This window comes from Somniosus microcephalus, chromosome 10, assembly GCF_052327205.1.
Source record: "Somniosus microcephalus isolate GS21.2 chromosome 10, FLI_Smic_1.0, whole genome shotgun sequence".
Taxonomy (NCBI): domain Eukaryota; kingdom Metazoa; phylum Chordata; class Chondrichthyes; order Squaliformes; family Somniosidae; genus Somniosus; species Somniosus microcephalus.
The window spans coordinates 206,118,683-206,144,841 of record NC_140996.1 but is presented as its reverse complement, the minus strand read 5'-3'; the positions used below and the strand labels follow the sequence as shown (position 1 = coordinate 206,144,841).

The following is a 26,159-nucleotide window of genomic DNA, read 5'->3' as shown; positions in this document are numbered from 1 at the left end:
TAAGTAATATAAATAATGGTCAATGTGGTCTCCTGAACTAGTCTTGATCGCCTACGGAAGTCATAGAGGAATTTTCTAGGCTTGCCCCACCCACCTCCAACATGGCCTCCCCAGGAGATTACATAGCTGCTGGTGGGTGCTCAAAGCCTCACAACTGCATCGGGCCGGCTCGATAGATCTTTTTTTGTATGTTTATATGTTTGTATGGAAACAATTGAGAATCACGACATGGATGCGCTATATGCAGCCAACGCACAGCGCAAATCTTAAGGTTTTCATCATCATAAAAGCGAGTTCAGAAGATAAAATTCTTGAAGGCCAAAGTGCAGCTCACAAAAGGGTCTTTCACCTTCATCAACCTTACCATATTCCAGTTAGTGGGATAACAAAGCATTAAAAGAGAAAAAGTCAAATTAAGAACTTTAAAAGGATTTTATCAAATAAAGTTGGAAGGACAATTACGAAAATAAAAGGAAAGACCAAACAAAGGATGCCAAATCGAAAAGAAAGACCAAGGCAATGTGGTACAAATACTGGAGAAATACTGGGCAGGTGAGCTGAGTAATTTATTGAGATGAGGAATTGCAAAATTAAGACAGCAGACAATAAACCTTTCAGCAAGGAATATCAAAATGCAGATGCAGAAATCTAAATTTATAAGTGCATGTTGACATTTTTGAGAAACGTATTTTCCAATCAAAGCTCTTTTGCCAAAGTGCCAGCATTGAGTCAAATATTCAAAAGTTAAGGTTAACATTTAGGTCAAATACAGCATTGCCCAGGTATAATTCACAATATAACTGGTTTAATATGTAGACAAAATACACAGATTGCACTCAAACTCAGAGGAAGAAATGGAAGGCCGCTCAGATCATCATTCCTCTCCCATTGCAGTTCTTGCCATGTTCTATTAATCCTGCGATGGTTTCATGTACCCTTGAGAATGTTATAGCCAAATATGCGCTCTGCTGGCCCTGTTAAATCTCTGGCTAATAGAATTCTTTCATTGGTGTCATCTGAAAATTTCTACAACAACAACTAAATACGATTAAAATCACTAAGGAAGTGGTACTTGGTAAAATAATGGGACTCAAGGCGGATAAATCCCCTGGACCTGATGGCTTGCATCCTAGGGTCTTGAGGGAAATAGCGGTAGGGATTGTGGATGCATTGGTAATAATTTTCCAAAACTCACTGGACTCAGCAAAGGTCCCGGCAGATTGGAAAACTGCTAATGTAACACCCTTATTTAAAAAGGGTAGTAGGCAGAAGGCTGGAAACTATAGACCTGTTAGCCTAACATCTGTGGTTGGTAAAATGTTAGAGTCCATTATTAAGGAGACAGTAATGGGACATTTGGATAAACATAATTTAATAGGACAAACTCAGCATGGTTTCATGAAGGGGAAGTCATGTTTGACAAATTTGCTGGAGTTTTTTGAGGAAGTAACATACAGTGTGGATAAAGGGGAACCAGTGGACGTAGTGTATTTAGACTTCCAAAAGGCATTTGACAAGGTGCCACACAAAAGATTATTGCTCAAGATAAAAAATCACAGGATTGGGGGTAATATTCTGGCGTGGGTGGAGGATTGGCTCTCTAACAGAAAGCAGAGAGTTGGGATAAATGGTTCGTTCTCAGATTGGCAACCAGTAACTAGTGGTGTTCCGCAGGGGTCAGTGCTGGGTCCCCAACTCTTTACAATCTATATTAACGATTTGGAGGAGGGGACCGAGTGTAACATATCAAAGTTTGCAGATGATACAAGGATGGGACGGAAAGTAGTGAGTGAGGAGGACATAAAAAACCTGCAAAGGGACATAGACAGGCTAAGTAAGTGGGCAGAGATTTGGCAGATGGAATACAATACTGGTAAGTGTGAGGTTATGCACTTTGGCAGGAAAAATCATAGAGCAAGTTATTATCTTAATGGCAAGAAACTGGAAAGTACTGTAGTACAAAGGGATCTGGGGGTCCTGGTGCACGAAACTCAAAAAGTTAGTATGCAGGTGCAGCAAGTGATCAAGAAGGCCAATGGAATGTTGGCTTTTATTGCTAGGGGGATGGAATATAAAAACAGGGAGGTATTGCTGCAGTTGTACAAGGTATTGGTGAGACCGCACCTGGAATACTGCATACAGTTTTGGTGTCCATACTTAAAAGACATACTTGCTCTCGAGTCAGTACAAAGAAGGTTCACTCGGTTAATCCCGGGGATGAGGGGGTGGTCATATGAGGAGAGGTTGAGTAGATTGGGACTCTACTCATTGGAGTTCAGAAGAATGAGAGGCGATCTTATTGAAACATATAAGATTGTGAAGGGGCTTGATCGGGTGGATGCGGTGAGGATGTTCCCAATGAAGGGTGAAACTAGAACTAGGGGGCATAATCTTAGAATAAGGGGCTGCTCTTTCAAAACTGAGATGAGGAGAAACTTCTTCACTCAGAGGGTGGTAGGTTTGTGGAATTTGCTGCCCCAGAAAGCTGTGGAAGCTACATCATTAAATAAATTTAAAACAGAAATAGATAGTTTCCTAGAAGTAAAGGGAATTAAGGGTTACGGGGAGCGGGCAGGAAATTGGACATGAGTCTAGGTTCGGAATGGTCATGGCCCTGTGGGTAGTGGAGTGGGCCCAGGGGCCTTGTAGCCTGGTTCTGCTCCTACTGTGTTCTAATTCTGTGTTAGATTTCAGGAGATGGTTTTATTCCTTTTCCTGGCTGGGGTGGAGATCGCCTTTACAGAAGGTAAGTACTGTAGAAAATATAGGGACAGAGTGATCTCCTGGAAGAATTTCGATCGCCTAGATGGGTCGGAGAGGAATTTCCCAGATTTTTTTCTCCCAAATTGGCCATTGGGTCTTTATCTGGTTTTTCGCCTCTTCCGGGAGATCACATGGGTTCGGGTGGATGCAGAGTGATAGAAGATTTGAGGTTAGGATCAGATCAGCCATGATCTTATTGAATGGTGGAGCAGGCTCGAGGGGCCGATTGGCCTACTCCTGCTCCTATTTCTTATGTTCTTATTTCTATAACACTTTTAACCCAGTAAAATGTCCCAAGGAACTTCACAGGAGCATTATCAAACAAAATATGACACTGAACCACATAAGGGGGTATAAGGACAGCTTGGTCAAAGAGGTAGCGTTTAAGGAGCATCTTAAAGGAGGAGAGAGTAGTAGAGAGGTGGAGACGTTTAGGGAGGAAATTCCAGAGCTTAGGGCTGAGGCAGCTGAAGACACGGCCACCAATGGTGGAGCAATTAAAATCGGGGATGCGCAAGAGGCCAGAATTGGAGGAGCGCAGAGATCTCGAAGGCTTGTAGGGCTGGAGGAGGTTACAGAGATAGGGAGCGGCAAAGCCATGGAGTGATTCGAAAATGAGGGTGAGAATTTTAAAACTGAGGCATTGCCAGACCAGGAGCCAATGTAGGTCAGCGAGCGCAGGGGTGATGGGTGTTCACAATTTACATTAATGACCTGGATCAGGGAGTCGGATGCAGCATTTCCAAATTTGCAGACGACACTAAACTAGGAGGTGGGGTGGGCTCAGAGGAAGAGACCAGGAAGCTCCAGAGCGATTTGGACAGACTGGGCGATTGGGCGGATAAATGGCAGATGCACTATAATGTGGACAAGTGCGAAGTTATCCACCTTGGGTGCAGGAACGGGAGGGCAAATTATTATTTAAATGGCAATAGATTGGGAGAGGGGGAAGTACAGAGAGACCTGGGTGTTCTTGTACACCAGTCACTGAAGGCGAGCATGCAGGTGCAACAGGCGGTCAAGAAGGCAAACGGTATGCTGGCCTTCATAGCAAAAGGGTTAGAATACAGGAACAGGGATACCTTGCTGCAGCTGTACAGGGCACTGGTGAGACCACACCTCGAGTACTGTGTACAGTTTTGGTCGCCTCATCTGAGGAAGGATGTTCTTGCCATGGAGGGGGTGCAGCGGCGATTCACCAGGCTGATACCAGGAATGGCGGGAATGACCTATGAGGAGAGACTATGTAGTTTAGGGATGTACACACTGGAGTTTAGAAGATTGAGAGGGGACCTCATAGAAGTGTATAAAATTCTGACAGGTCTAGACAGACTGGATGCAGAAGGAATGTTTCCCTTGGCGGGTGAGAACAGAACTAGAGGACATAATTTAAGGATAAGGGCTAAACCATTTAGGACAGAGATGAGGGGGAATTTCTTCACTCAGAGAGTGGTGAACCTGTGGAACTCATTGCCACAGAGGGCAGTGTACGCCAGCTCATTAAATATATTTAAGAGGGAATTAGATATATTTCTACGGGCAAAAGGGGTTAAGGGTTACGGAGAGAAGGCGGGGACGGGATACTGAATTAAAGGATCAGCCATGATCTCATTAAATGGCGGAGCAGGCACGAAGGGCCGAATGGCCTACTCCTGCTCCTATCTTCTATGTATCTATGTATCTATGTGAACGGGCCTTGGTGCAAGTTAGGATACGGGCAGCAGAGTTTTGGATGAGCTCAAGTTTATGTAGGGTAGAAGATGGGAATGTCAAGTCTAGAGGTAACAAAGGCATGGGTGAGGGTTTCAGCAGCAGATGAGCTGAAGTGGGGGTGTAGTCGGACGCTGTTACGGAGGTGGAAGTAGATGGTCTTGGTGATTGGAGCGGATATGTGGTCAGAAGCTCATCTCGGGGTCAAATATGAGACTAATGTTGCGGACAGCCTGGTTTACCCTTAGACAGTGGCCAAAAAAATAAGGAACAAATGAAATAAACATTCTAGTAAATCAATAAGAAACTGGGAAGGTAACTTGCTACCAAAAACAAGCAGCATTTTGCACTGTAGAAAATCTACTGATGCTGATGTTCAACTATCTCTTTTACAAGCGCTATTAAACCCTCCCGCTATTTCAGAGCAGACATCATGAGCTGCTTAAACTTCTCAATATCACATTCTGTCACAATAAAAGCTTGATTTTGTTTTTTCAGGACGTTAAGTGTATCTATGACCATCATCCCTCTGGTCAGTGATCCCTGTAACTCCACGCTTACTCCATATTGTATATAATTGGTAACAACACTCTCGTCAATAGCAGCCGCCATTGCAAAAGAATCGCAGGACACAAAGCCGGGTTCAAAATGCAACTCTTTGCTGCCTTGCTTGGCTTTGGCAAATTTTTCGCTGTGTGCAGTTATCTTCTTCATGAAGCAAGCTTTCTCAGTGCCTTGATTTACCCACTCATTAAAAAACTCCTGTAATAGACACAATGAAAGGTTATCACCTTTGAGCAACTTCCAAGTCACCTCATATTCATTCCATTTAAATCAAAACCAAAAAGTAAGCTGGTTACTCGGTGGACTGTGCCACAGGCTTTACATTTACAGCAGCTTTGAAAAAGCAAAAACACTGCAATGATTTAGAAAATACAGACCTACAATATTATACTGGCAATTATTACAGTCATTTCACTCCTTAAAAACCTTGTAATTAATGAGTCATGAATTATTGGTCCTCTACATTTGTGAAATGTTTCAAGCATCTTGTAACTGCAAGTGTAATAATTGGATAAATACTTGAAGGGAAAACATTTACAGGGCTACGGGGAAAAAGCAGGGGAGTAGGATTAATTGTATAGCTCTACCAAAGAGCCAGCACAGGCACGATGGCCCGAATTGTGAAGGAATAAGCCATATAACCTATTCAGAAAAAGACACCATTCTATGAAAGGATTCTGGGCTTATTAAAACATGACAAACTGGGTCTGGAAACCTAGAAACCTAACGATGAAAAAGCTGTGCTAGCATTCTGGCTATTGAGATAAGATAAGTTGTTGACACTGAATCAATAACCTTATTGAAACAGAAGGTTAAAGGCTCCTGAAGTCTGAATCTTTGGGAACAAGACAATAGTTACCTGGTGCAAGGTGTTCTAATTTACACCTCGTAAAGGAGCACATAAAAGCAACAAACATCTGCCTTCATAAAAATGATACCAAGTAAAGTGCACCTGCTGATTACACCGTTTTTTATGATAAGCTTAGCACAGCTAGAGGAGAGACATGGTTCTGTAGTGCTACCAGCTGAGGTGACTAAGAACTGCAGGGGTCAGCAGAAAAATGACTAGAGATAATTATCTTACATCAGCAGAAAACCTTAAAGGAAATACCACTGTAAAAGGGTATAAATATTGAACTCTCAAATGGGATAATAGACTCGCTTAAAGAGGCAAAGCGATTCTCGGCTTCAGAGCTAGCTCTGTAAGTCTACAACTCTTTGTACCTCGGGGATCAAGGTACTGTATTTGATTTTGGTGGATATCCTGAATAAACTTTAAGAACTGTAATACTGTAGCAAAGTTAAGATTTGAGAGGAAGGATCTCTGATAAGATTGTAAAGCTTTCTCTTTTTGGAACTGTTAATGTTGCGATTGACTCACCAACTGTAAATTATATGTCGGTTCTTTAATAAATCTATATATTTTTAGAATTGTCTCACATAATACTTCTATCAAACTCGCAAACTCAATCTCTGTACACTCTTTGGTGAGGAGTTGCAGAATTCTGGGGGAGTTTTCCAGACCCTCATAATATCCGGAACGTTAGTCTAGCTAAACTTATTAAAAGTGCTATCTGGAGGATGGTAACATCTTCAGGTTGTTCCTTTCCTTTAGGGAGAGATAGTCTGGACCTTTAGACCCAATTAAGCGTCTTTAGGATTCGGCTGCCTCTAACTTTAGTTGAAAGTGAACGTCTGAGGAATATGCCTGATCCGGGGTAGCCCTAAAGGGGCTAGGACTAGTAATTATCCTTTCAGAATGGCCTCCTTCTGTGCTGTATCATTCTATGATTCTAAGAAGGGAAGCAGAGACGGAGGCCGGAATTTTCACCTTTGCGTCGGGTTGGGTGTGTGTGGGCGGCGTAGCGGGTCCGAAACGCGATGTTCTCAGCAACGCGCTGCTCAGAGCAACTTTCACTTAATGGCCCCAATTGAAAGAGTCCTACGTGTTTCCCGGACCTATTAAATGGTGCGGGTCTGATGACGTCATCAATGACTCATTTCCAGTGCCCATATTTAAAGCAGCCTTGCAGTGAACTCACTTGAAGGTTTCCAGAGGAAGGTGGAAGGTGTGAAAGAAAAGCCACAGTACAGCTAAAACTTGTGAAACATGGATAGCTAAAGGCAGAGGGCTATGTCCCGGTTCTCTGATTCTTCCTTGCATACGCTTGTGGAAGCTGTCAGAGCACGCAGGGAGGTCCTCTTCCCTGCTGACAGGCAAAGGAGACCTCCACAAGCAACAAGAGGAGCCTGGCTGGATATTGCTGAGGAGGTCAGTAGCAGGGATCTGGTCAGGAGGACCTGGATACAGTGCAGGAAGCAATTCAATGATTTCATGAGGTCAGGAAATGTGAGTGCAATGCCACACTCACCCTCATCCTGAAGTGCCTGTCAACACATCCCCATCACTCTTCCTTCCCAAGCCTACTCCTGCACATCATTACTCACACCAATATACCTTGCATGTCCACCCATCTCTATCTACATTATCACATCCCTATCTGACGAACCACCCCTCACACTCACCCTCATCCTAATCCAATCATACCAAGTAACACCACAAAAGGAGACCATTTTTTAAAAATTCGTTCATGGGATGTGAGCGTCGCTGGCAAGGCCAGCATTTATTGCCCATCCCTAATTGTCCTTGAGAAGGTGGTGGTGAGCTGCCTTCTTGAACCGCTGCAGTCCGTGTAGTGAAGGTACACCCACAGTGCTGCATGGGAGGGAGTTCCAGGATTTTGACCCAGCGGCGATGAAGGAACGACGATATATTTCCAAGTCAGGATGGTGTGTGACTTGGAGGGGAACTTGGAGGTGGTGGTGTTTCCATGCGCCTGCTGCCCTTGTCCTTCGAGGTGGTAGAGTTCGCGGGTTTGGGAGGTGCTGCTGGGCATTTTGTAGATGGTACACACTGCAGCCACGGTACGCTGGTGGTGGAGGGAGTGAATGTTTAAGGTGGTGGATGGGGTGCCAATCAAGCGGGCTGCTTTGTCCTGGATGATGTCGAGCTTTTTGAGTGTTGTTGGAGCTGCACTCATCCAGGCAAATGGAGAGTATTCCATCACGCTCCTTACTTGTGCCTTGTAGATGGTGAAAAGGCTTTGGGGAGTCATGAGATAAGAGACTCGCCACAGAATACCTAGCCTCTGACCTGCTCTTGTTGCCACAGTATTTATGTGGCTGGTCCAGTTAAGTTTCTGGTCAATGGTGACCCCCAGGATGTTGATGGTGGGGGATTCGGCGATGGTAATGCCGTTGAATGTCAAGCGGCGGTGGTTAGACTCTCGCTTGTTGGAGATAGTCATTGCCTGGCACTTGTGTGGTGCGAATGTTACCTGCCACTTATCAGCCCAAACCTGAATGTCGTTCAGGTCTTGTTCCGTGCGGGCATGGACTGCTTCATTATCTGAGGAGTTGCAAATGGCAGTGAACACTGTGCAGTCATCGGCGAACATCCCCATTTCTGACCTTACGGCATGAAGGAGCCCTTGTAAAACTGAAGTCAATGGGAATCAGGGGGAAAACTCTCCACTGACTGGAGTCATACCTAGCACAAAGGAAGATGGTTGTGGTGGTTGGAGGTCAATCATCACAGCCCCAGGACATCGCTGCAGGAGTTCCTCAGGGCAGTGTCCTAGGCCCAACCATCTTCAGCTGCTTCATCAATGAACATCCCTCCATCATAAGGGCAGAAATGGGGCGTGGAAACCTTTGTGGTTCACAAACACTTCTGAGTGATGATGGGGTGCCTTCATGGCCACATGTGTGCATTCGATGAAGCCCTGTACCTGTGGGAAGCCAGCCAGAGCCGCAAAGCTGAGCGCCCGCTCAGTAACACTGGCTTCATCAGTGGAAAAGTTGATATAATTGGCTGACTTGTGAAACATGGCTTCGGTGACCTGTGTGATGCATTTGTGGGCAGCCGACTGCGAGGTTCTGCAAATGTCTGCTGCAGATCCCTGGAAGGAGCCTGAGGCGAAGAAGGTGAGGGTGGTGGTGTCTTTGACAACAACTGGCCAGGACACCAGGGCAGCAGGTCTTGTTCCAGCAAGCTACAAATGTCTGCGATGATCTGGTGCAACAGCCTGAGCCTCCTGAAGCACTGCCACTCATTTATGTTTAGGAAGCTTATCCTCTGCATGTATACCCTGTGTTGGGGTTATTGCTTCCGGCGCACTGCAGCCTTGTGGTGCCCCCTCTCTGCTGTGGAGCATCAGGTCATTGGGAGAAGGCTGCTGTTGTGGTTGCTGCTGGAGTGGCTGGTGTTGGTTGGTGGTGGTACTCACCTTGGTCCGGTTCTGAGGACTAAGGTGAGGCAGTATAAGCGGCACCCATGCTGATGTTGTAGATGGCAGGTCAAGTAGTGATCAGAGGGCCAATCCCTCAATGTGGTGATAATAAGTAGCAATGTGGTGAGAGTGGCTGCCGAGGTTGCAGAAATGACCCGCAAATTCCAGAAACCTAAATCTGTGCACAAAATTGAGTCATCAACAGCCTTTCCCTTAGGCAACTAATGAGGTGTAAGGTGTGTGTATTTATCTGGTATTCCCAGCTGTCAATTAATGTCCTCGCACAATGGCCACTGAACTTCCGCCTCCCTTTCGCAGGCGAGGTTCCCGAGCTGCATGCTTCCCGTGCTCATGCTGTTAAATTCAGAAGCTTCAGTTAAAAACCCAGTGGCTATGATAACAAGCCCATAATGAGTTTAATTAGGTTGCCCGCCTCTCCCGATCGGGTCCATGGTAAGCTGGCAAACGCACCCGAGTTAAAGGCACGAGGAGGCAGGATGACGGCGGGTTCCCGACGCGCTGCCTATTTTCGCAATTTTTACAGCCAACCCGCCTCCAAAGCCACACACACGGCAACGGCAAAATTCCAGCCAGTATCTGTTATGCAAACTGGAACTGGAAGTGGAAACGGAGAAGCAGTGACAGCATCATCTTACAATAGCAGAATGGGCCGCACTGATAGCAAGACCAGTGAATGCAAATTGGACAAATCTGGAGGTGGTACCAAACTAGGAGAAGCAGTGGGTTCAGAGGAGGCACCTCAGAAATTACAAAATGAGTTGCACAAATATATAAGCGGCAGAACAATGGCAGCTGAGATATGTCAACAAGTGCAAAGTACAGCACATAATAAGGAAAAATTGGTGACTTTCCGTAGTAGCTGCGATTTCTCTCAGGGAACTTACTGAAGTCCCCAGCAGACAAATAGGAGAACGTAATAATTATATGTCATCCAATTAAGATGGTATTTCATGATGATCCTGTAAGTTATGAAAATTCTTTAACATCCTCTTATCAATTATTGAGGAACCAAGGTGAAGACCCAGAGTGCTTCACACCACAAGGGCTGAAAAGAATAATAGAAAAAGATGAAGTAAATCAGGAAGTCGAGGTTTGGTGACATCAAGCTGGGGATTTAACATTCTTAAGATTGTAGGATGAAGGAAAGATGGATCACAAACTTATGTACAGCAGATGTGCTCTAAAATGTCTCACTTAACATACGGACTTTTCATCGACATAAATCTGATCGATGCATGTGACAGACCTGCTCACTTCACAAGTAGGTAGAGGAAACTCTCTTTTTACCGGCACCTAAATAACCGGAAATCTCTCTTAACCGGCAAAATTCAGAAGTAGGTTCAGGTAAGTTTTACTTCATATTAGTGGCCGTGTAACCGGGGTTCCTGGATCTGTGGCCGTGTAACCGGGGTTCCTGCACCTGTTGCCCATGCAACAGGGACGCCTGGATCTGTGGCCGTGTAACCAGGGTTCCTGCACCTGTTGCCAGGCAACAGGGACACCTGGATCTGCGGCCGTGTACGAGGCTCTCGTACCTTAGTAAGTATACCTCTCTGTAATCCGGACTTTTTGATCAACCAGCACCACGCCGGTCCCATCGGTGCCGGATAAAAAAGAGTTTCCTGTAGTAAGGAGAATGAAGAATTTCCCCCACTGTCTACTTGTGAAGTGAACAGGCCCGTCACATGCATCAATCAAATTTATGTAGATGAAAAGTCTGTATGTTAGGTGGCACATTTTAGGCCACATTTGTTTTCTCACCCAAAATCTATCCAAACATGTCCGGTCCTCACTTCAGTGAGTTGAAATGGGATCGGACCCAGGTGGATTGGAATCAAACATTGGTAGGTAGAAACGTAAATGAACAATGGGAGGCCTTCAAAGAGGAGATGGTTCGAGTAGACACATTCCTATGAGGGGGAAAGGAAGGGCTTCCAAAGCTAGAGCTCCCTGGATGACTAAAGATATAGAACATAAGAACATAAGAACATAAGAAATAGGAGCAGGAGTAGGCCAATCGGCCCCTTGAGCCTGCTCCACCATTCAATAAGATCATGGCTGATCTGATCCTAACCTCAAATCTTCTATCACTCTCCATCCCACCCGAATCCATGTGATCTCCCGGGAGAGGCGAAAAACCAGATAAAAAACCCAATGGCCAATTTGGGAGAAAAAATCTGGGAAATTCCTCTCCGACTTTGTCATATGCCTTTGAAAGTCCATATACACATCAACCACACTGCCCTCATTAACCCTCTCTGTTACTTCATCAAAGAACTCAATCAAGTTAGAGGTTAAAATGAGACAGGAAAGGAGGCTTATGACAATTGTAAGGTTCATAATACAGTAGGGAACCAAGCTGAATATAGAAAGTACAGGGGAGATCTATAAAAGGGAATAAGAGGGGCAAAGAGAGTATGAGAATACAGTAGCGGCTAACATAAAAGGGAACCCACACATATAAATAGTAAAAGTGTAGTCAAAGGATTGGTGGGGCCAAAAAGGAGATCTTCTTGTGGAGACAGAGGGCATGGCTGAGGTACTAAATGAATACTTTGCATCTGTCTTCACTAGAGATGATGCTGCCAACATAGCAGTAAAGTAGGAGGCAATAGCGATACCAGATAGGATGAAAATAGATAAAGAGGATGTACTTAAAAGGTTGGCAGTCCTCAAAGTAGAAAAGTCACCCGGTCCGGATGGGATGCATCCTAGGTTACTAAGGGAAGTAAGGGTGGAAATTGCGGAGGCACTGGCCACAATCTTCCAATCCTCCTTAGATATGGAGGTGGTGCCAGAGGACTGGAGGATTGCAAATGTTACACCCCTGTTTAAAAAAGGAGCTAAACCCGGCAACTACAGGCCAGTCTGCCTAACATCGGTGGTGGGGAAGCTTTTACAGACAATAATTGGGGACAAATTAATTGGCATTTGGAAAAGTATGAGCTAATAAATGAAAATCAGCACAGATTAGTTAAAGGCAAATTGTGTTTGACTAACTTGATTGAGTTCTTTGATGAAGTAACAGAGAGGGTTAATGAGGGCAGTGTGGTTGATGTTGTGTATATGGACTTTCAAAAGGCGTATGACAAAGTACCATGTAATAGACTTGTGATATACCTATCAATTCATCCAATGAAAAGCGACGAGTTAAGAAAGTAACTATAGGTTTTTATTGGCTAAATAACAGAGCCCACCCTCGTGGGTGATCGGATACAACAAGGAGGAATGCCAGCCAGTCGACTACCTTTATACCTGGGCAGGTAGGTGGAGTCATGGGCGGAGTCAGCAGTGGTCAGCCCAGGTATAGCAGCGTGACAAGAGGCGACCTCGTATAGTGATACAACAGTGTGAACAGTGATAACCATAGTGTAACGATAGTGAACGATAAAAGTGGTTTACCACATTCACCCCTTGTTTAGATTTGAGTCCGGCGGGGTGAAGTGTACTACCAGTTCTGGTATGTCAGTCTGTCCGGAGGCCTCGTAAGCCTTTCTGATCGTCGCAGCGGCGGTGTTGCATTATCCGGTGTTAATGCTGGTGTCTGCGTGGTCGGCGAAGGCTCGTGGGGTTCCGGCATGCCGTCTACCTGGGCTGGAATTGGGGGGGTGGTGGGGGGGGGGGGTGAAGGTGGTGTCTCCGGAGTGCCCGAGGGTGCGAGGTCTCGTAAGGAGACTGTGTCCTCCCGCCCGTCTGGGTATGCCACATAGGCGTACTGGGGGTTGGCGTGCAGGAGGTCCACCCTCTCGACCAGGGGGTCCGTTTTATGGGCCCTCACATGCTTTCGCAGCAAGACGGGCCCCGGAGAGGTCAGCCAGGTTGGTAGCGTGGTTCCCGTAGTCGACTTCCTGGGGAAAGCAAACATTCGTTCATGGGGGGTGGCGTTGATGGCAGTGCAAAGCAGTGACCGGGTGGAATGCAGCGCTGCCGGGAGGACTTCCTGCCAGCGGGAGGTTGGGAGGCCCTTAGACTTTAAGGCTAAGAGGACGGCCTTCCATACCGTCGCGTTCTCTCTTTCCACCTGGCCGTTCCCTCGGGGGTTGTAGCTGGTGGTCCTGCTTGCAGCAATACCTCTCGCTAGTAGGAACTGACGGAGTTCCTCGCTCATGAAGGAGGAGACCCGGTCACTATGTATATAGTTTGGGAACCCGAACAAGGCGAAGAGGTCGTTCAGGCATTTAATGACCGTGGTACTGGTCATGTCTGGGCAGGGGAAGGCAAAGGGGAAACTGGAGTACTCATCAACAATGTTGAGGAAGTACACATTACGGTCAGAGGACGGGAGGGGCCCCTTAAAGTCGATGCTCAGGCGCTCGAAGGGGCGGGTGGCCCTTGATCAGGCTTGCTCTGTCCGGCCTAAAGAAGTGCGGTTTGCACTCGGCACAAGTCTGGCAGTTCCTGGTCATGGTCCTGACCTCCTCGATGGAGTAGGGCAGGTTGCGGGCCTTAATGAAGTGGTAAAGTCTGGTGACCCCGGGGTGGCAGAGGTCGTTGTGGAGGGTCTGAAGTCTATCACTTTGCGCGCTGGCGCATGTAATTCGTGACAGAGCATCAGGGGGTTCGTTCAGCTTACCTGGCCGGTACAAGATATCATAATCATAGGTGGAGAGCTCGATTCTCCACCTCAAGATCTTGTCATTCTTGATTTTGCCCCTCAGCTTGTTATTAAACATAAAAGCGACCGAACGTTGGTCGGTAAGGAGGGTAAATCGTTTGCCTGCCAGGTAGTGCCTCCAGCGTCGTACCGCCTCCACAATCGCCTGGGCCTCCTTCTCGACCGACGAGTGTCGGATCTCAGGGCCCTGTAGGGTCCTTGAGAAGAAGGCCACCGGTCTCCCCTCCTGGTTAAGGGTGGCGGCTAGGGCGAAGTCGGATGCATCGCTCTCGACTTGGAAGGGGATGGACTCATCCACTGCGTGCATTGTGGCCTTGGCAATGTCTCCCTTAATGAGGGAGAAGGCTGCGCACGCTTCCTCCGTAAGGGGGAAGGATGTGGACTTCATGAGGGGTCTGGCTTTGTCCGCATAATTGGGCACCCATTAGGCATAGTAGGCGAAGAGCCCCAGGGTTCTCTTCAGTGCCTTTGGACAGTGGGGGAGGGGTAGCTCCATGAGGGGGCGCATTCTTTCGGGGTCGGGGCCGATGACTCCGTTCTCTACTACACAGCCGAGGATGGCAAGGCGCGAGGTGTTAAACACACATTTATCCTTATTGTAGGTGAGGTTCAGCCGTTGGGCCGTACGGAGGAATCTCTCCAGATTAACATCGTGGTCCTGCCGGTCGCGGCCGCAGATGGTGACGTTATCTAGATAGGGGAACGTGGCGTGCAGCCCGTTCTGGTCAACCATCCGGTCCATCTCCCTTTGGAAGACCGAAACCCCGTTGGTGACGCCGAAGGGAACCCTAAGGAAGTGGTAGAGGCGGCCGTTCGCCTCGAAGGCTGTATACTGGCGGTCCTCAGGGCGGATAGGGAGTTGGTGATAGGCCGACTTAAGGTCGATGGTGGAGAATACCCGGTACTGCGCAATCTGATTGACCATATCAGATATGCGGGGAAGGGGGTATGCGTCCAGCTGGGTGTACCTGTTTATGGTCTGGCTGTAGTCGATGACCGGGCGGTTTTTATTGCCGGTCTTAACGACCACGACCTGGGCACGCCAGGGGCTGGTGCTCCCCTCGATGATGCCCTCCTTCAGGAGACGCTGCACCTCAGAGCTAATGAAAGCTCTGTCCCCGGCGCTGTACCGCCTGCTCTTGGTAGCGACGGGTTTGCAGTCGGGGGTGAGGTTAGCGAACAGGGAAGGTGGCGGGACCTTGAGGGTGGATAGGCCGCAGGTGTTACGCGGTGGGCGGTTTAAAATCTGCTGGTTGTCGACTGTGAGTGGGGGGAGGGGTCCGCCGTATGCTAGCGTGACGCTTTGGAGGTGGGATTGGAAGTCTAGGCCTAGTAGGACGGCAGCGCATAGCTGGGGCAGGACGAGGAGTTTAAAATTTTTATACTCCGTACCCTTAACCGACAGGGTCACAACACAGTAGCCGCTGATGTCTGTGGCGTGTGACCTCGATGCCATCGAGATCCGGTTGCGCGTTGGCAGGACAGGGAGGGAGTAGTGGCTCACCGTGTCTGGGTGGATGAAGCTCTCCGTGCTTCCGCTGTCGAACAGGCAGGTCGTGGCGTGGCCGTTTACTTTGATGTCCATCATCGACTTGGACAGGTGATGCGGGCGGGCCTGGTCCAGTGTGACGGAGGCTAGTGTATAGCTGAGCGAGTTGTTGTAGTCTGCGGTTGAGGCGGTAGTCGGGTCTAGAGGCACGGTGGCGGTCGGGCGTGGTGGGTAAAATGGCGTCTCCCACGAGGTTGGACAAAATGGCGGAGAAGATGGCTGCCCCCATAACTCACATGAGGCACTGCTGGTGTCGGTTGCCTGTATCAAAGATGGCCGCCCCCATGACTCACATGTGGGGATGCTGGCCTCTGTTGCCTTGAAGGAAGATGGCCGCCCCCACAGCTCGCATGAGGCACTGCTGGCCTCTGATGATCCACCTCTGCAGGCCTTAGCGAAGTGGCCTTTCTTCATGCAGTTTGAGCAGGTAGAGTTCCTGGCTGGGCAGCGCGACCTCGGGTGTTTCGCCTGGCCGCAGAAGAAGCAGCCGGCGGCCCGATCGCGGGGGTCCGATGTCGGAGCCGGTACCGGGGGTGGTGGTCTCGATCGGGTCCGGGACGCCGACGCTGAGGTAGGTCCCAGGGGGGTTGCTGCGGGGGGTATCGCGGTCGGGGTCGGTCCCAAGTCCCAGGGTCGCGAGTTACAGTACCTTGAGTATGCCTCGAGGTCCCGATGGGCCACCTCTAGAGAGAGAGCGAGGGCTGCAGCTTTGTCCAGGTCGAGGTCCCTTGCTTCCAGTAGTCTTTGCCGTGAGTAGTCGGACCGCAGGCCTTTCACGAAGGCATCGCGGACATTGTCTTCAGTATTTTCTGCCGCCGTTACCGCTTTAAAGTTACAGTCTCTGCCGAGTGCTTGTAGCACCCGTAAAAATTCCTCCACGGGCTCTCCTGGCTGTTGCGGGCGGGATCTTAGGAGGTGTCTGGCATACATGGAATTTACCGGGGTTTGGTACTGTCTTTTCAGCCGGTTGATGGCGTCCTCGTATGTTTTAAGGTCCTGGATGAGTGCAAATACTTTAGGGCTCACTTGGGCGTTCAGAACTCTTAGCATGGATTTCTGAGGCACGCCGGATTCTCCCAGGTAGGCTTCGAAGCAGCTCAGCCAGTGTTCGAAGTCGAGGGCTGAGTTTGCTGCCTGTGGGTTTAGGTCCAGGTACGGTGGTCTGAGGGCTCGCAGCCAGGCCGGCTGCTGTGGCTGTTGTAGCTGGGCGTCTGGCTGGTCGCTTGGCTGGTCGTTTGGCTGGTCGTTTGACTGCTCAAGTGTCGACATTTTAAAATTTAGCCAATAAAATTGATATACCTATCAACTCATCCAATGAAAAGCGACGAGTTAAGAAAGTAACTATAGGTTTTTATTGGCTAAATAACAGAGCCCACCCTCGTGGGTGATCGGATACAACAAGGAGGAATGCCAGCCAGTCGACTACCTTTATACCTGGGCAGGTAGGTGGAGTCATGGGCGGAGTCAGCAGTGGTCAGCCCAGGTATAGCAGCATGACAAGAGGCGACCTCGTATAGTGATACAACAGTGTGAACAGTGATAACCATAGAGTAACGATATAACAGTGATAACTATAGTGTAACGATAGTGAACGATAAAAGTGGTTTACCACAACTTGTTAGCAAAATTAAAACCTATGGGATTAAAGGGACAGTGGCAGCATGGATATAAAGTTGGCTAAGGGACAGAAAGCAGAGAGTAGTGGTGAACGGTTGTTTTTCAGACTGGAGGAATGTATACAGTGGTGCTCCCCAGGGGTCTTATTAGGACCACTGCTCTTTTTGATATATATTAATGACCTGGACTTGGGTACACAGGGCATAATTTCAAAGTTTGCAGATGATATGAAATGCGGAAGTGTAGTAATTAATGAGGAGGATAGTAACAGACTTCAGGGGGACATAGACAGGCTAAAAAAATGGGCAGACACATGGCAGATGAAATTTAACAGAGAAGTGTTAAGTGATACATTTTAGTGGGAAAAATGAGGAGAGGCAATATGAACGAAATGGTACAATTTTAAAGGGGGTGCAGGAACAGAGAGACCTGGGGGGGGTGTATGTACACAAATCTTTGGAGCCGTGTGGGGGGTTAAACTCGCAAAATCGGGGGGCACGAACCCATCCCGCCCCCAACCCGCCTCCATGCCAGTTTCAAAGGAGACGGATACCCGACCTGTGCTGGGAGCCGCCTCCCCGAGGCGGGGAGGGGATTAGTGCCAATTAACTGCCTGTTAACAGGTAGTTAACAGGCATTTTTTAGCCTAATCCCTATTTTTATTCCTGAAGTGTGGGATTCCTGACGGCTCCAAACCACGCTAAGTTAGTGAGGCAGACCGTTGGGCTGAAGGACTTGGAGGGTTCGAGATGTCCGGTGTTCAGGTGAGTGATGGGTGCATGAGTGCAAAGGTAAGTGTGTTTGGTGTGTGTAAAGTGTTTAAAGAAGTTTTACTTACCTTTACTTACCTTTACAGCCTTCCTTCCTTCAGGTCTCGGGAGTCCCTCATCTCACCGGCACAGAAAGCAGAATGGCCGCGAGCTGTCAAAAGTTGCAGCATTCAGCTTTCTGTTCTGGAGAGATCTCTAAATCAGCCTGAGAGGAAGGAATTAACTTCGTGTACAGATTGTCAGTGTTTGACAGCTTCAAAGAGCTGTCAAACGCTGATATTTCATCTGTCAAAAGCTCTTGACAGATGAAATGTCAATCTGTGACATCACCTGTTGCCGGGTGGCACTTAATTGGCCTGCTGAGCCCGCTGGGCGGGCTCAACAAGATCAATCAAGTGAAAATCGTGTGGGTTGGCCACAACTCGATGGAGGCGGGACTACAACCCCAAACGTTGTAGTCCCGCCTGCTACACGCCTCCAGTATCAAAATTCAGCCCTATGAGTCTGATCTCAATCTATGAAAAATAACAACTTGAATTTTCTAGTGTAGAATGAAAAGTCCCAAGGCAGTGCACAGATGCATAAGGAAAAAAATGTACGCTGAGCCAAAGAAGGAGATATTGGGAGGGGTGAAGAGGTGGGTTTTAAGAAGGATAAAAGCAGGAGAGGGAGGTGGAAGGGTTGGCGAAAGCAGGGTAGGTGACAGGAGAGTTGCGCCCGAGAGGGACCAAGAGAAAAAAAAAAGTGAAAAAGAAGTCAAGTGCTCAGGTTTGGAGTGGCTGCCAAAATGTGCACACGAAAGGACAGTGGGAATTGGTGTCACACAGGCATGTTAGAGATTAGAAGAAACATGTCCTGGTTGTAACTTTCTCTCCTTACTTTAGGTGCCTTGTATTGGATGGATCAAAAATTGTTACACTCAGTACCCTCGGTACCTTCATTTTTGAATATCTAATTAACCTGCAGGTGTAAAACTTATCTGGATCAGCAACCCCCACCAAACACTAAAGCACGCCACAAAAGAAGGCTCACAAATTCAACAGAAGTTGTCCATTTTTTTTTTAAGTGAGTCTCCCTCTGCAGGTTCACTGGGTTAAGGCACCGATCCGGCCCTGGTCTGATTCCCTGATGGTTTACTGGGTAAAAGCGTCGATCCCTGATCTGTGCTGAATCTCTGATGGTTTAATGACTAAACAGTTATAGCACGTACAAACATCTTTAATCCCCTCCTGATGCAAATGTTACCATTTGCTTGTATTCTTGCACACTACCTAACAGCACATTGAAATATAGCAATTCACCCTTAAGATCCCAGCATCAGCCTTCCGCAGTTGCTTGTTATAATTACCGTGTGGCAGCTTTCCTTTGCTTTTCCTCTTTATAGCAGGCAGGTAAATAAAAACCAGCAGGGCAAACCAGTCTATTTTTAAGCCTCCTCCGCAGAGCACCGTCCTACTTTCACCTGATGTCCTCCTCATGTTCAGCACCATTTTCTGAATCAGTACATTTACTCCGATACCATTTTAAGAATGTGACAAATTCTTTCAGGTTATGAACGGAAGCCTAGAAATTACTGTTGCTGATATTAGCGCACGAATGATTAACACGTTCTTATGATATTCTTCCATCTGCTAGTTTAAGGCAGACATTTTTAAAATGAGTAATGCCTCCATTAAAGCAAAGCAATGTCACATGAAGTGTACATCTGCTAATATCTTCAATAGCAATTTCTGGCCTATAATAAAAGCCATTAATAATCTTCAGCTTTAAGATGACATCCATTACAATTTGATTTTGTTTTTCTCCAATTAATGTAACCGATGTAATCCATATAAGTGCAAAAGAAGTGTACGTGTATTTACTGGGCTTGATTTTGTGTTTGTTAAGATACATTTTCAATAGCTTACCCAAGACAGTGCATGACGAAGACAATATTCCCAAGTTGTGATATTGATGGGGCATGCAAAATGGTTCAGGACAACATAAGCTGCTTCTGGATCTGTTGCAAAGTTAAACTCAGAGCACACTGACACATTTCCCCTGCCTGAAAAAGATAAAACCTTCAAGTGAAATTCATTCCATCACAACCAAGACTTCTTAATCCAGACACCTTTAGCAGTCTAGTGAAAATAAATGCTTAGCATTTATATGAAAATATCAACATTGGGTGGAATTATCAACTACCCAACAATGTAAATATGTGTTTACTTTAAGCAATCAAATACATAATGATACCCCATTGTCACGTTTCAGGAATTCTGAATATGCTTCCATGGTTGTGTTAAAAATACTACTGCTGAGCTCAACCTAGCTTTCAAGGGCTTAAATTCACAGGTCAATGGGGCTAAGCCACATAGTTTAGGTTTCAAATGTAGCATCTGAACCAGCCAAGAATGATCATTATAGTGATCACTCACATGCATTGCTGCTGCAATAAGAAGGTTCTGCCCTAGGCTAAAGGGCAGAATTCAGAGGAGTTATTCTGTTTAAGTCATGTAAGACGACCCACTGATGTGGGGAAATGTAATGCATTCATTATTTTGTGTTCTTGCATGAAGACAGGTTGTATTGATTGAAACAAAGGTATGGGAAATAAAGCAGCAAAATGATTTGTATCAAGCCTCTTCTCACCAAGTATGTTCTCAGTCCACCTTTAGAGATTGAAGAAGTGCACATGAAAGACATGAATATCTTGTTCAAGTCACAAAGGGGAACTACTGCTACACTTGGATCATACTATTATATAAGCAGACATAGGGCAGAGTGAGTCAACTCCCACAAAAGTAAGGCGTTCAGACTGCTTACAAGAATGCCTGACGCTACTGAACCCAGAAGGTATCTATGGCAGAACAAATTTGTAACACCTATTATATGCATTTAAATATGGTTATTGCAGATTCAATTTACAAATGCAGGCAATTGCTGTCTGGTCAGCAAGATAGTATAGTTCAAAGGAGTTTCGGAGCCATTAGATGATTAGCTTTGGTGGGACAAATAAGGGGCAGGAAAAACTGAATATGCATTGTTGCAAAATAATCAGGGCATTGAGAAAACTTGTACAGAACAGGGATCTGGAATCACACAATACAAAAGCAAAATACTGTGAATGCTGGAAATCTGAAATAAAAACAGAAAATGCTAGAAATACTCAGCAGGCCAGGCAGCATCTATGGAGCGAGAAACAGAGTGAACGTTTCAGGTCGATGACCTATCGTCAGAACTGGAAAAAGTTATAGAGATGTAGCAGGTTTTAAGCAAGTGCAGGGGCAGTGAAAGGTGGGAGGGGAGGAAATTGTTGAACTCGATGTTCAGTCCAGTAGGCTGTAAAGTGCCTAATTGAAAGATAAGGTGCTGTTCTTCGAGCTTACGTTGAGCTTCGTTGGAACAGTATAAGAGGCCGAGGACAGAGAGGTCAGAGTGGGACTGGAGTGGAGAATTGAAGTAACAGGCGACCGGAAGCTCGGGGTCATGCTTGCGGACTGAACGGAGGGGAGGGGAAGATGTGTTTGGTAGTGGGATCACGCTGGAGGTGGTGGAAATGGCGAAGGATGCTCCATTGAATGTAGAACATAAGAGAACATAAGAAACAGGAGCAGGAGTAGGCCAATCGGCCCCTCGCACCTGTTCCGCCATTCAATAAGACCATCGCTGATCCAATCTTGGCCTCAACATCACTTTCCCGCTCTCTCCCCGTACCCCTTGACTCCCCTGTAGTTCAAATGTCTGTCAATCTCCGCCTTGAATATATTCAATGACTCCGCCTCCACAGCTCTCTGGGGTGGAGAATTCCAAAGATTCACGACCCTCTGAGAGAAGAAATTCCTCCTCATCTTCGTCTTAAATGGGCGACCCCTTATTCTGAAACTATGCCCCCTAGTTCTAGATACCCCCACTAGGGGAAACATCCTCTCTGCATCTACCCTGTCAATCCCCCTCAGAATCTTATGTGTTTCAATAAGATCACCTCTCATTCTTCTAAACTCCAAGGAGTATAGGCCCAACCTGCTCAACCTTTTGTCATACGTCAACCCCTTCATCCCAGGAATTAACCTAGTGAACCTTCTCTGCACTGCCTCCAATGCAAGTATATCCTTCCTTAAATATGGAGACCAAAACTGTACGCAGTACTCCAGGTGTGGTCTCACCAGCGCCCTGTAAAGTTGCATCGAAACTTCCCTACTTTTATATTCCATACCCCTTGCAATAAAGGCCAACATTCCATTAGCTTTCCTAATTGCTTGCTGTACCTGCATGCTAACTTTTTGTGTTTCATGTATTAGGACCCCCAGATCCCTTTGTACCACAGCATTCTGTAGTCTCACTCCATTTAAATAATAATTTGCTTTTTCCTTCTTCCTTCCAAAGTGGATAACCTCACATTTTCCCACATTATACTCCATCTGCCAAATTTTTGCCCACTCACTTAACCTATCTATATCCCTTTGCAGACTCTTTGGCCTAGAAATTCAGTTTTGCCAGTTTTGGGGCGCTAACGTTAGCGCCCGCCCGACTTTAGCGCCCGCCCCAAAGTTGCGCCCCCTTCGCCGAAATTCAGTTGCTTCGCCCTAAGAGGTTGCTGGAGCGCTAAAAGAGGCGTTACACGACTATCTTTAGGCGCTAAGCCGGCGGTGCAGAGGGATAGCGCCGAGGCGGGGCGCAGCGCGGGTGCGGTCATTTTTTGATTGACAGCAGACCCCGTGGCGCCGGGCAGCTCTTAAAGGGGGAAGGGACGATTTGGTCTGCTGCCACGCCCTGCACACTGCAGCTTTCAAACTAGGCCTCAACACTGCTGCTGAGGCCAAGGAGCCATGGCAACGCATGATAAGGCCCGTGAGCGTACCCTGCGCTTCTCAGAGCGTGATCTGGATATCATGCTGACAGCATTGGAGAAGAGGCGCAGGATCTTGTTCCCAGACAATGGCAGGAATCCCACCCACCGCGTCTACACCAAAGCCTGGAGGGAGATCGCCACCAGGGTGTCGTCCTACGGCGATGCCCCCAGGGACAAGGTGCAATGTCGGAAGAAATACAATGACCTGACCAGGATTGTCAGGGTGAGTACCCTTTCCACTCTCCTCCTCATTCTTGCATGTACACCTGACATGATGGGCAAAGGGACCTGAAAGGCCTAATGGGCAGCCCTCAGCCAGGAGCTTTGGGACAGTCATGAGCATCAATTGCACATTCTGCACTTTACACACTGGCCAAGCTATTCCGCCATGAGAGGCAGTGCACACTAGATCAGGCCTACACTCTGGCCAAGCTATTCCACCATGGGAGGCAGTGCACACTACGTCACGGCTACACACCGTACTTAGAGCCCGTCCTTTCTCTTGCAGGCTAAACTTGCGAATAATCGCAAGCGCCGCGACATCACCGGGGGAGGCCGCGCCAAGTTCCAGAAGCTCACTCCCCTGGAGGAGCGCGTGAGTGGCCTCATGGGAGGCCGCGTGATTGTGCCCAGAGCGTGCGGAGAAGCCGACCCTCCGCTGCCCGGCAATGGTAAGGACCTCGCCTTTTGGCCCTCTCTCGTCACACTTGCGCATCCGAGCTACCTCCTTTGCCACTGTGCCACCAATGCGCTGAATGCCACCAGTCATGACTCCCTCGCTGACGCCCTCTCCTCACTCTGAAGCTACTCTTGTGCCTTCCTGCTTTCAGCTGGTGACGAAGAGCTCCCTGAAGCTGCCAGTGACAGCCTCTCCGAACAGGAGGAGGAGGAGGAGGAGGAAGAGCAACCCGGACCATCAGGGGAGGACTCAGGTCCCACAGCAGAGGGCGAAGTGTTGGACACGTCTTCCCTGGACGAGAGCCTGGAGCAACTTTCGGAGGGGAGTGCAGCTGCTGGGACCAGTGGCGTCCAGCCACCCAGGAGGGCTGCGGGTGGGCCGCGGCCTTCCCCCCAGAGGGGGGAAGGATCGGAGGGGAGTGCAGTTGCTGCGGACATTCGGCGCCAGCAACGTGCCAAGGGTCGCCTAGCTCGGACCCCTGCTCCCCAGCGGGAGAGTCCCGCCTCCAGTCCGGCCACCTTCACCTCGGAGGAGGTGCGCCAGCTGGACCAAATGGCCGAGGATTCGGACCGCCGCCACACAGAGCTCATGCAGGTGGTGGGATGGATGCCTGAGGCCATAGAGTCGCTGGCGACCAGTGTGCGGGAGTTTGGGGCATCAAATGCCGAGAGTGGCCGGATGATGATGGAGGTAGTGGAACGGATGCTTCCGGCGATGGAGTCGCTGGCTGATGCCGTCAAGTCAGTGGTGGATGTGATGCAGGCGCAGACCAGGGCAACAGGGGCACTCACTGCTGCCACACGCGCTGCCTCAGCCAGGCATCGCCAGGACACCCGCCGCGCTGCAGCAGCACAGCGATCCGCCCTTCGGCTGATTGGTGCGGATCGTGCAGTGCGTGCCCGGGCGAGTGCCAGCGTGCGACATCACCAGCCAGCGCCTCCAATACGCCAGCTTGCCCACATTGCGCCATCCGTCGCCGCCACTCCCCCAGTGGAGCGTCAACGGCAAGCGGCTGGAGCTGATGGTGGCCATGCACATGTGCGCCAATCAACAGCCGGCCCCTCGAGGCCCAAAGCCCGTGTAGGCCGCCCCCCAAGGCCATCTGGCGGAAGGACATCTGACCCTCAGGCGCCTTCCCCCAGCCTCGCAGCAGCCACTGGGCAGAGCTTGCGGAGGAGCAGCAGGCCGGGCAGGGGCGCCAAAAGGCTGGACAAGGTCTCGCCCTCGCGGGCCACTAAGTAGAGGGTGTGGCCAGCTTTCATTTTATATGGCGGTGGACATCTTTATTTTGCCCATGGTTGTTTTGTTTATGGGTATGTTTTTTGCGTTAAGGCCGAGGTTGAGGCCTGGTTTGTTCAAATGTGGAGTTACTCCTCCCCAGGTTGTGGGAGTGAGTTGTTTGTTGCACTTTTTGTGGGGGCCGTTGATTGTTTTTGGGATTCATGTGGAAAGGGGTTTCATTTTTGTCAAATATAAATTTATCTTTATTCAGACAGTGTCCATGGTTGTTCTTGTTAGTCTTTGTTGCCTTCGCCGGCTGAGGGCTTGCGGAGCGGCTGCATTCATCTTGCTTCATGGCCACAAGGCATTCCCTGACAGGGGGCTTAGAAGTTACGTTCAATAAGCTGGCGACGGACGGCCCTTGGACCTTGTCGCTCCCTCCTGGGAACGTACTCCTCCTCCTCCTCCTCCTCCTCCTGCTCCTCCTCCTGAGGTGGTGGTCTAACGTCAGGTGGCAGTGCCTGAATCCTGCGGAGAGCCAGGTTGTGTAGCATGCAGCAAACAACGACAAATTGGGAGACCCGTTGCGGCGAATACTGCAGAGATCCGCCGGAACGATCAAGGCAGCGGAACCACTGCTTGAGGACCCCAATAGTTTGCTCGATGATGTTTCTGCTCCTTTGATGGCTCTCGTTGTATGCCTCTTCAGCAGCGGTCCTGGGCGCGCGGAGCGGGGTCATGAGCCAGGTACACAAAGGATAGCCTTTGTCCCCGAGTAGCCATCCTCTTGGGGGAGGCTGTGCCTCGAACATGTCATGCACAGTACTCTGCCGCAGGATAAAGGCATCGTGGCAGCTGCCTGGAAAGCAGGCATTGACAGCCAGGATGCGCTGCTTGTGGTCACACACCAGCTGCACATTGAGAGAATGGTAGCCCTTCCGGTTGCGATACTGCTCGCCATGCTCCAGAGGTGCCCGCAAAGCCACATGCGTACAGTCAATGGCGCCCTGCACCAAGGGGAAGGCCGCGAGTCTAGCAAATCCCACTGCACGCTGATGCTGGCTCTCCAGGGCCATGGGGAAGGAGATGAATTGGCGTCTCCTTCTGAAAAGGCCATCGGTCACCTGGCGGATGCAGCGATGCACGCCGAACTGGGATATGTTCGCTATGTCCCCAACAGCGGATTGGAAGGAACCGGTGGCATAGAAGTTCAATGCCACCGACAGAGACGTCCTGCACCTGAGCTTTGGACGCAGATCTCTGCGAAGCAGGTGGCAGATCTCTGCAACCACCTCCTTTCGGAATCTCAGCCTTCTTACACATCACGCGCCACTCATGGTGAGGTAGGAGCGCTGCTGGCGGTATACCCTGACTGGGTAAGGCCTATGTTGCCGACGCCTGTTGCCCCCTCTGCCTCTAGCCAGGGCTGCCCCTCTGACCCCGCGTCTGCGAGCCCTACGCACATGGCGCTGAAACTCCGCGTTGGCACCCCATGCAGCCCCCATCAAATGCTGGCAAACAGTCAAA

The 26,159-nt window shown here is 48.7% G+C and overlaps 1 protein-coding gene across 3 annotated transcripts in view; it reads right to left on the bottom strand.

Moving 5' to 3' along the window:
* Window positions 1-413: 413 nt before the first annotated feature.
* Window positions 414-26,159, bottom strand: part of LOC147112039 (nucleoside hydrolase-like) — a 51,129-nt gene continuing 25,383 nt past the window's right edge. For all 3 annotated transcript variants that reach the window (XM_085999531.1, XM_085999529.1, XM_085999530.1), the window contains exons 5-6: window positions 19,809-19,945; window positions 414-5,235 (exon numbers count right to left, since the gene is read on the bottom strand). In XM_085999531.1, the coding sequence (XP_085855657.1) occupies window positions 4,888-5,235; window positions 19,809-19,945 (485 nt within the window). In that variant the 3' untranslated portion in view covers window positions 414-4,887. The remainder of the gene's footprint in view (window positions 5,236-19,808; window positions 19,946-26,159) is intronic.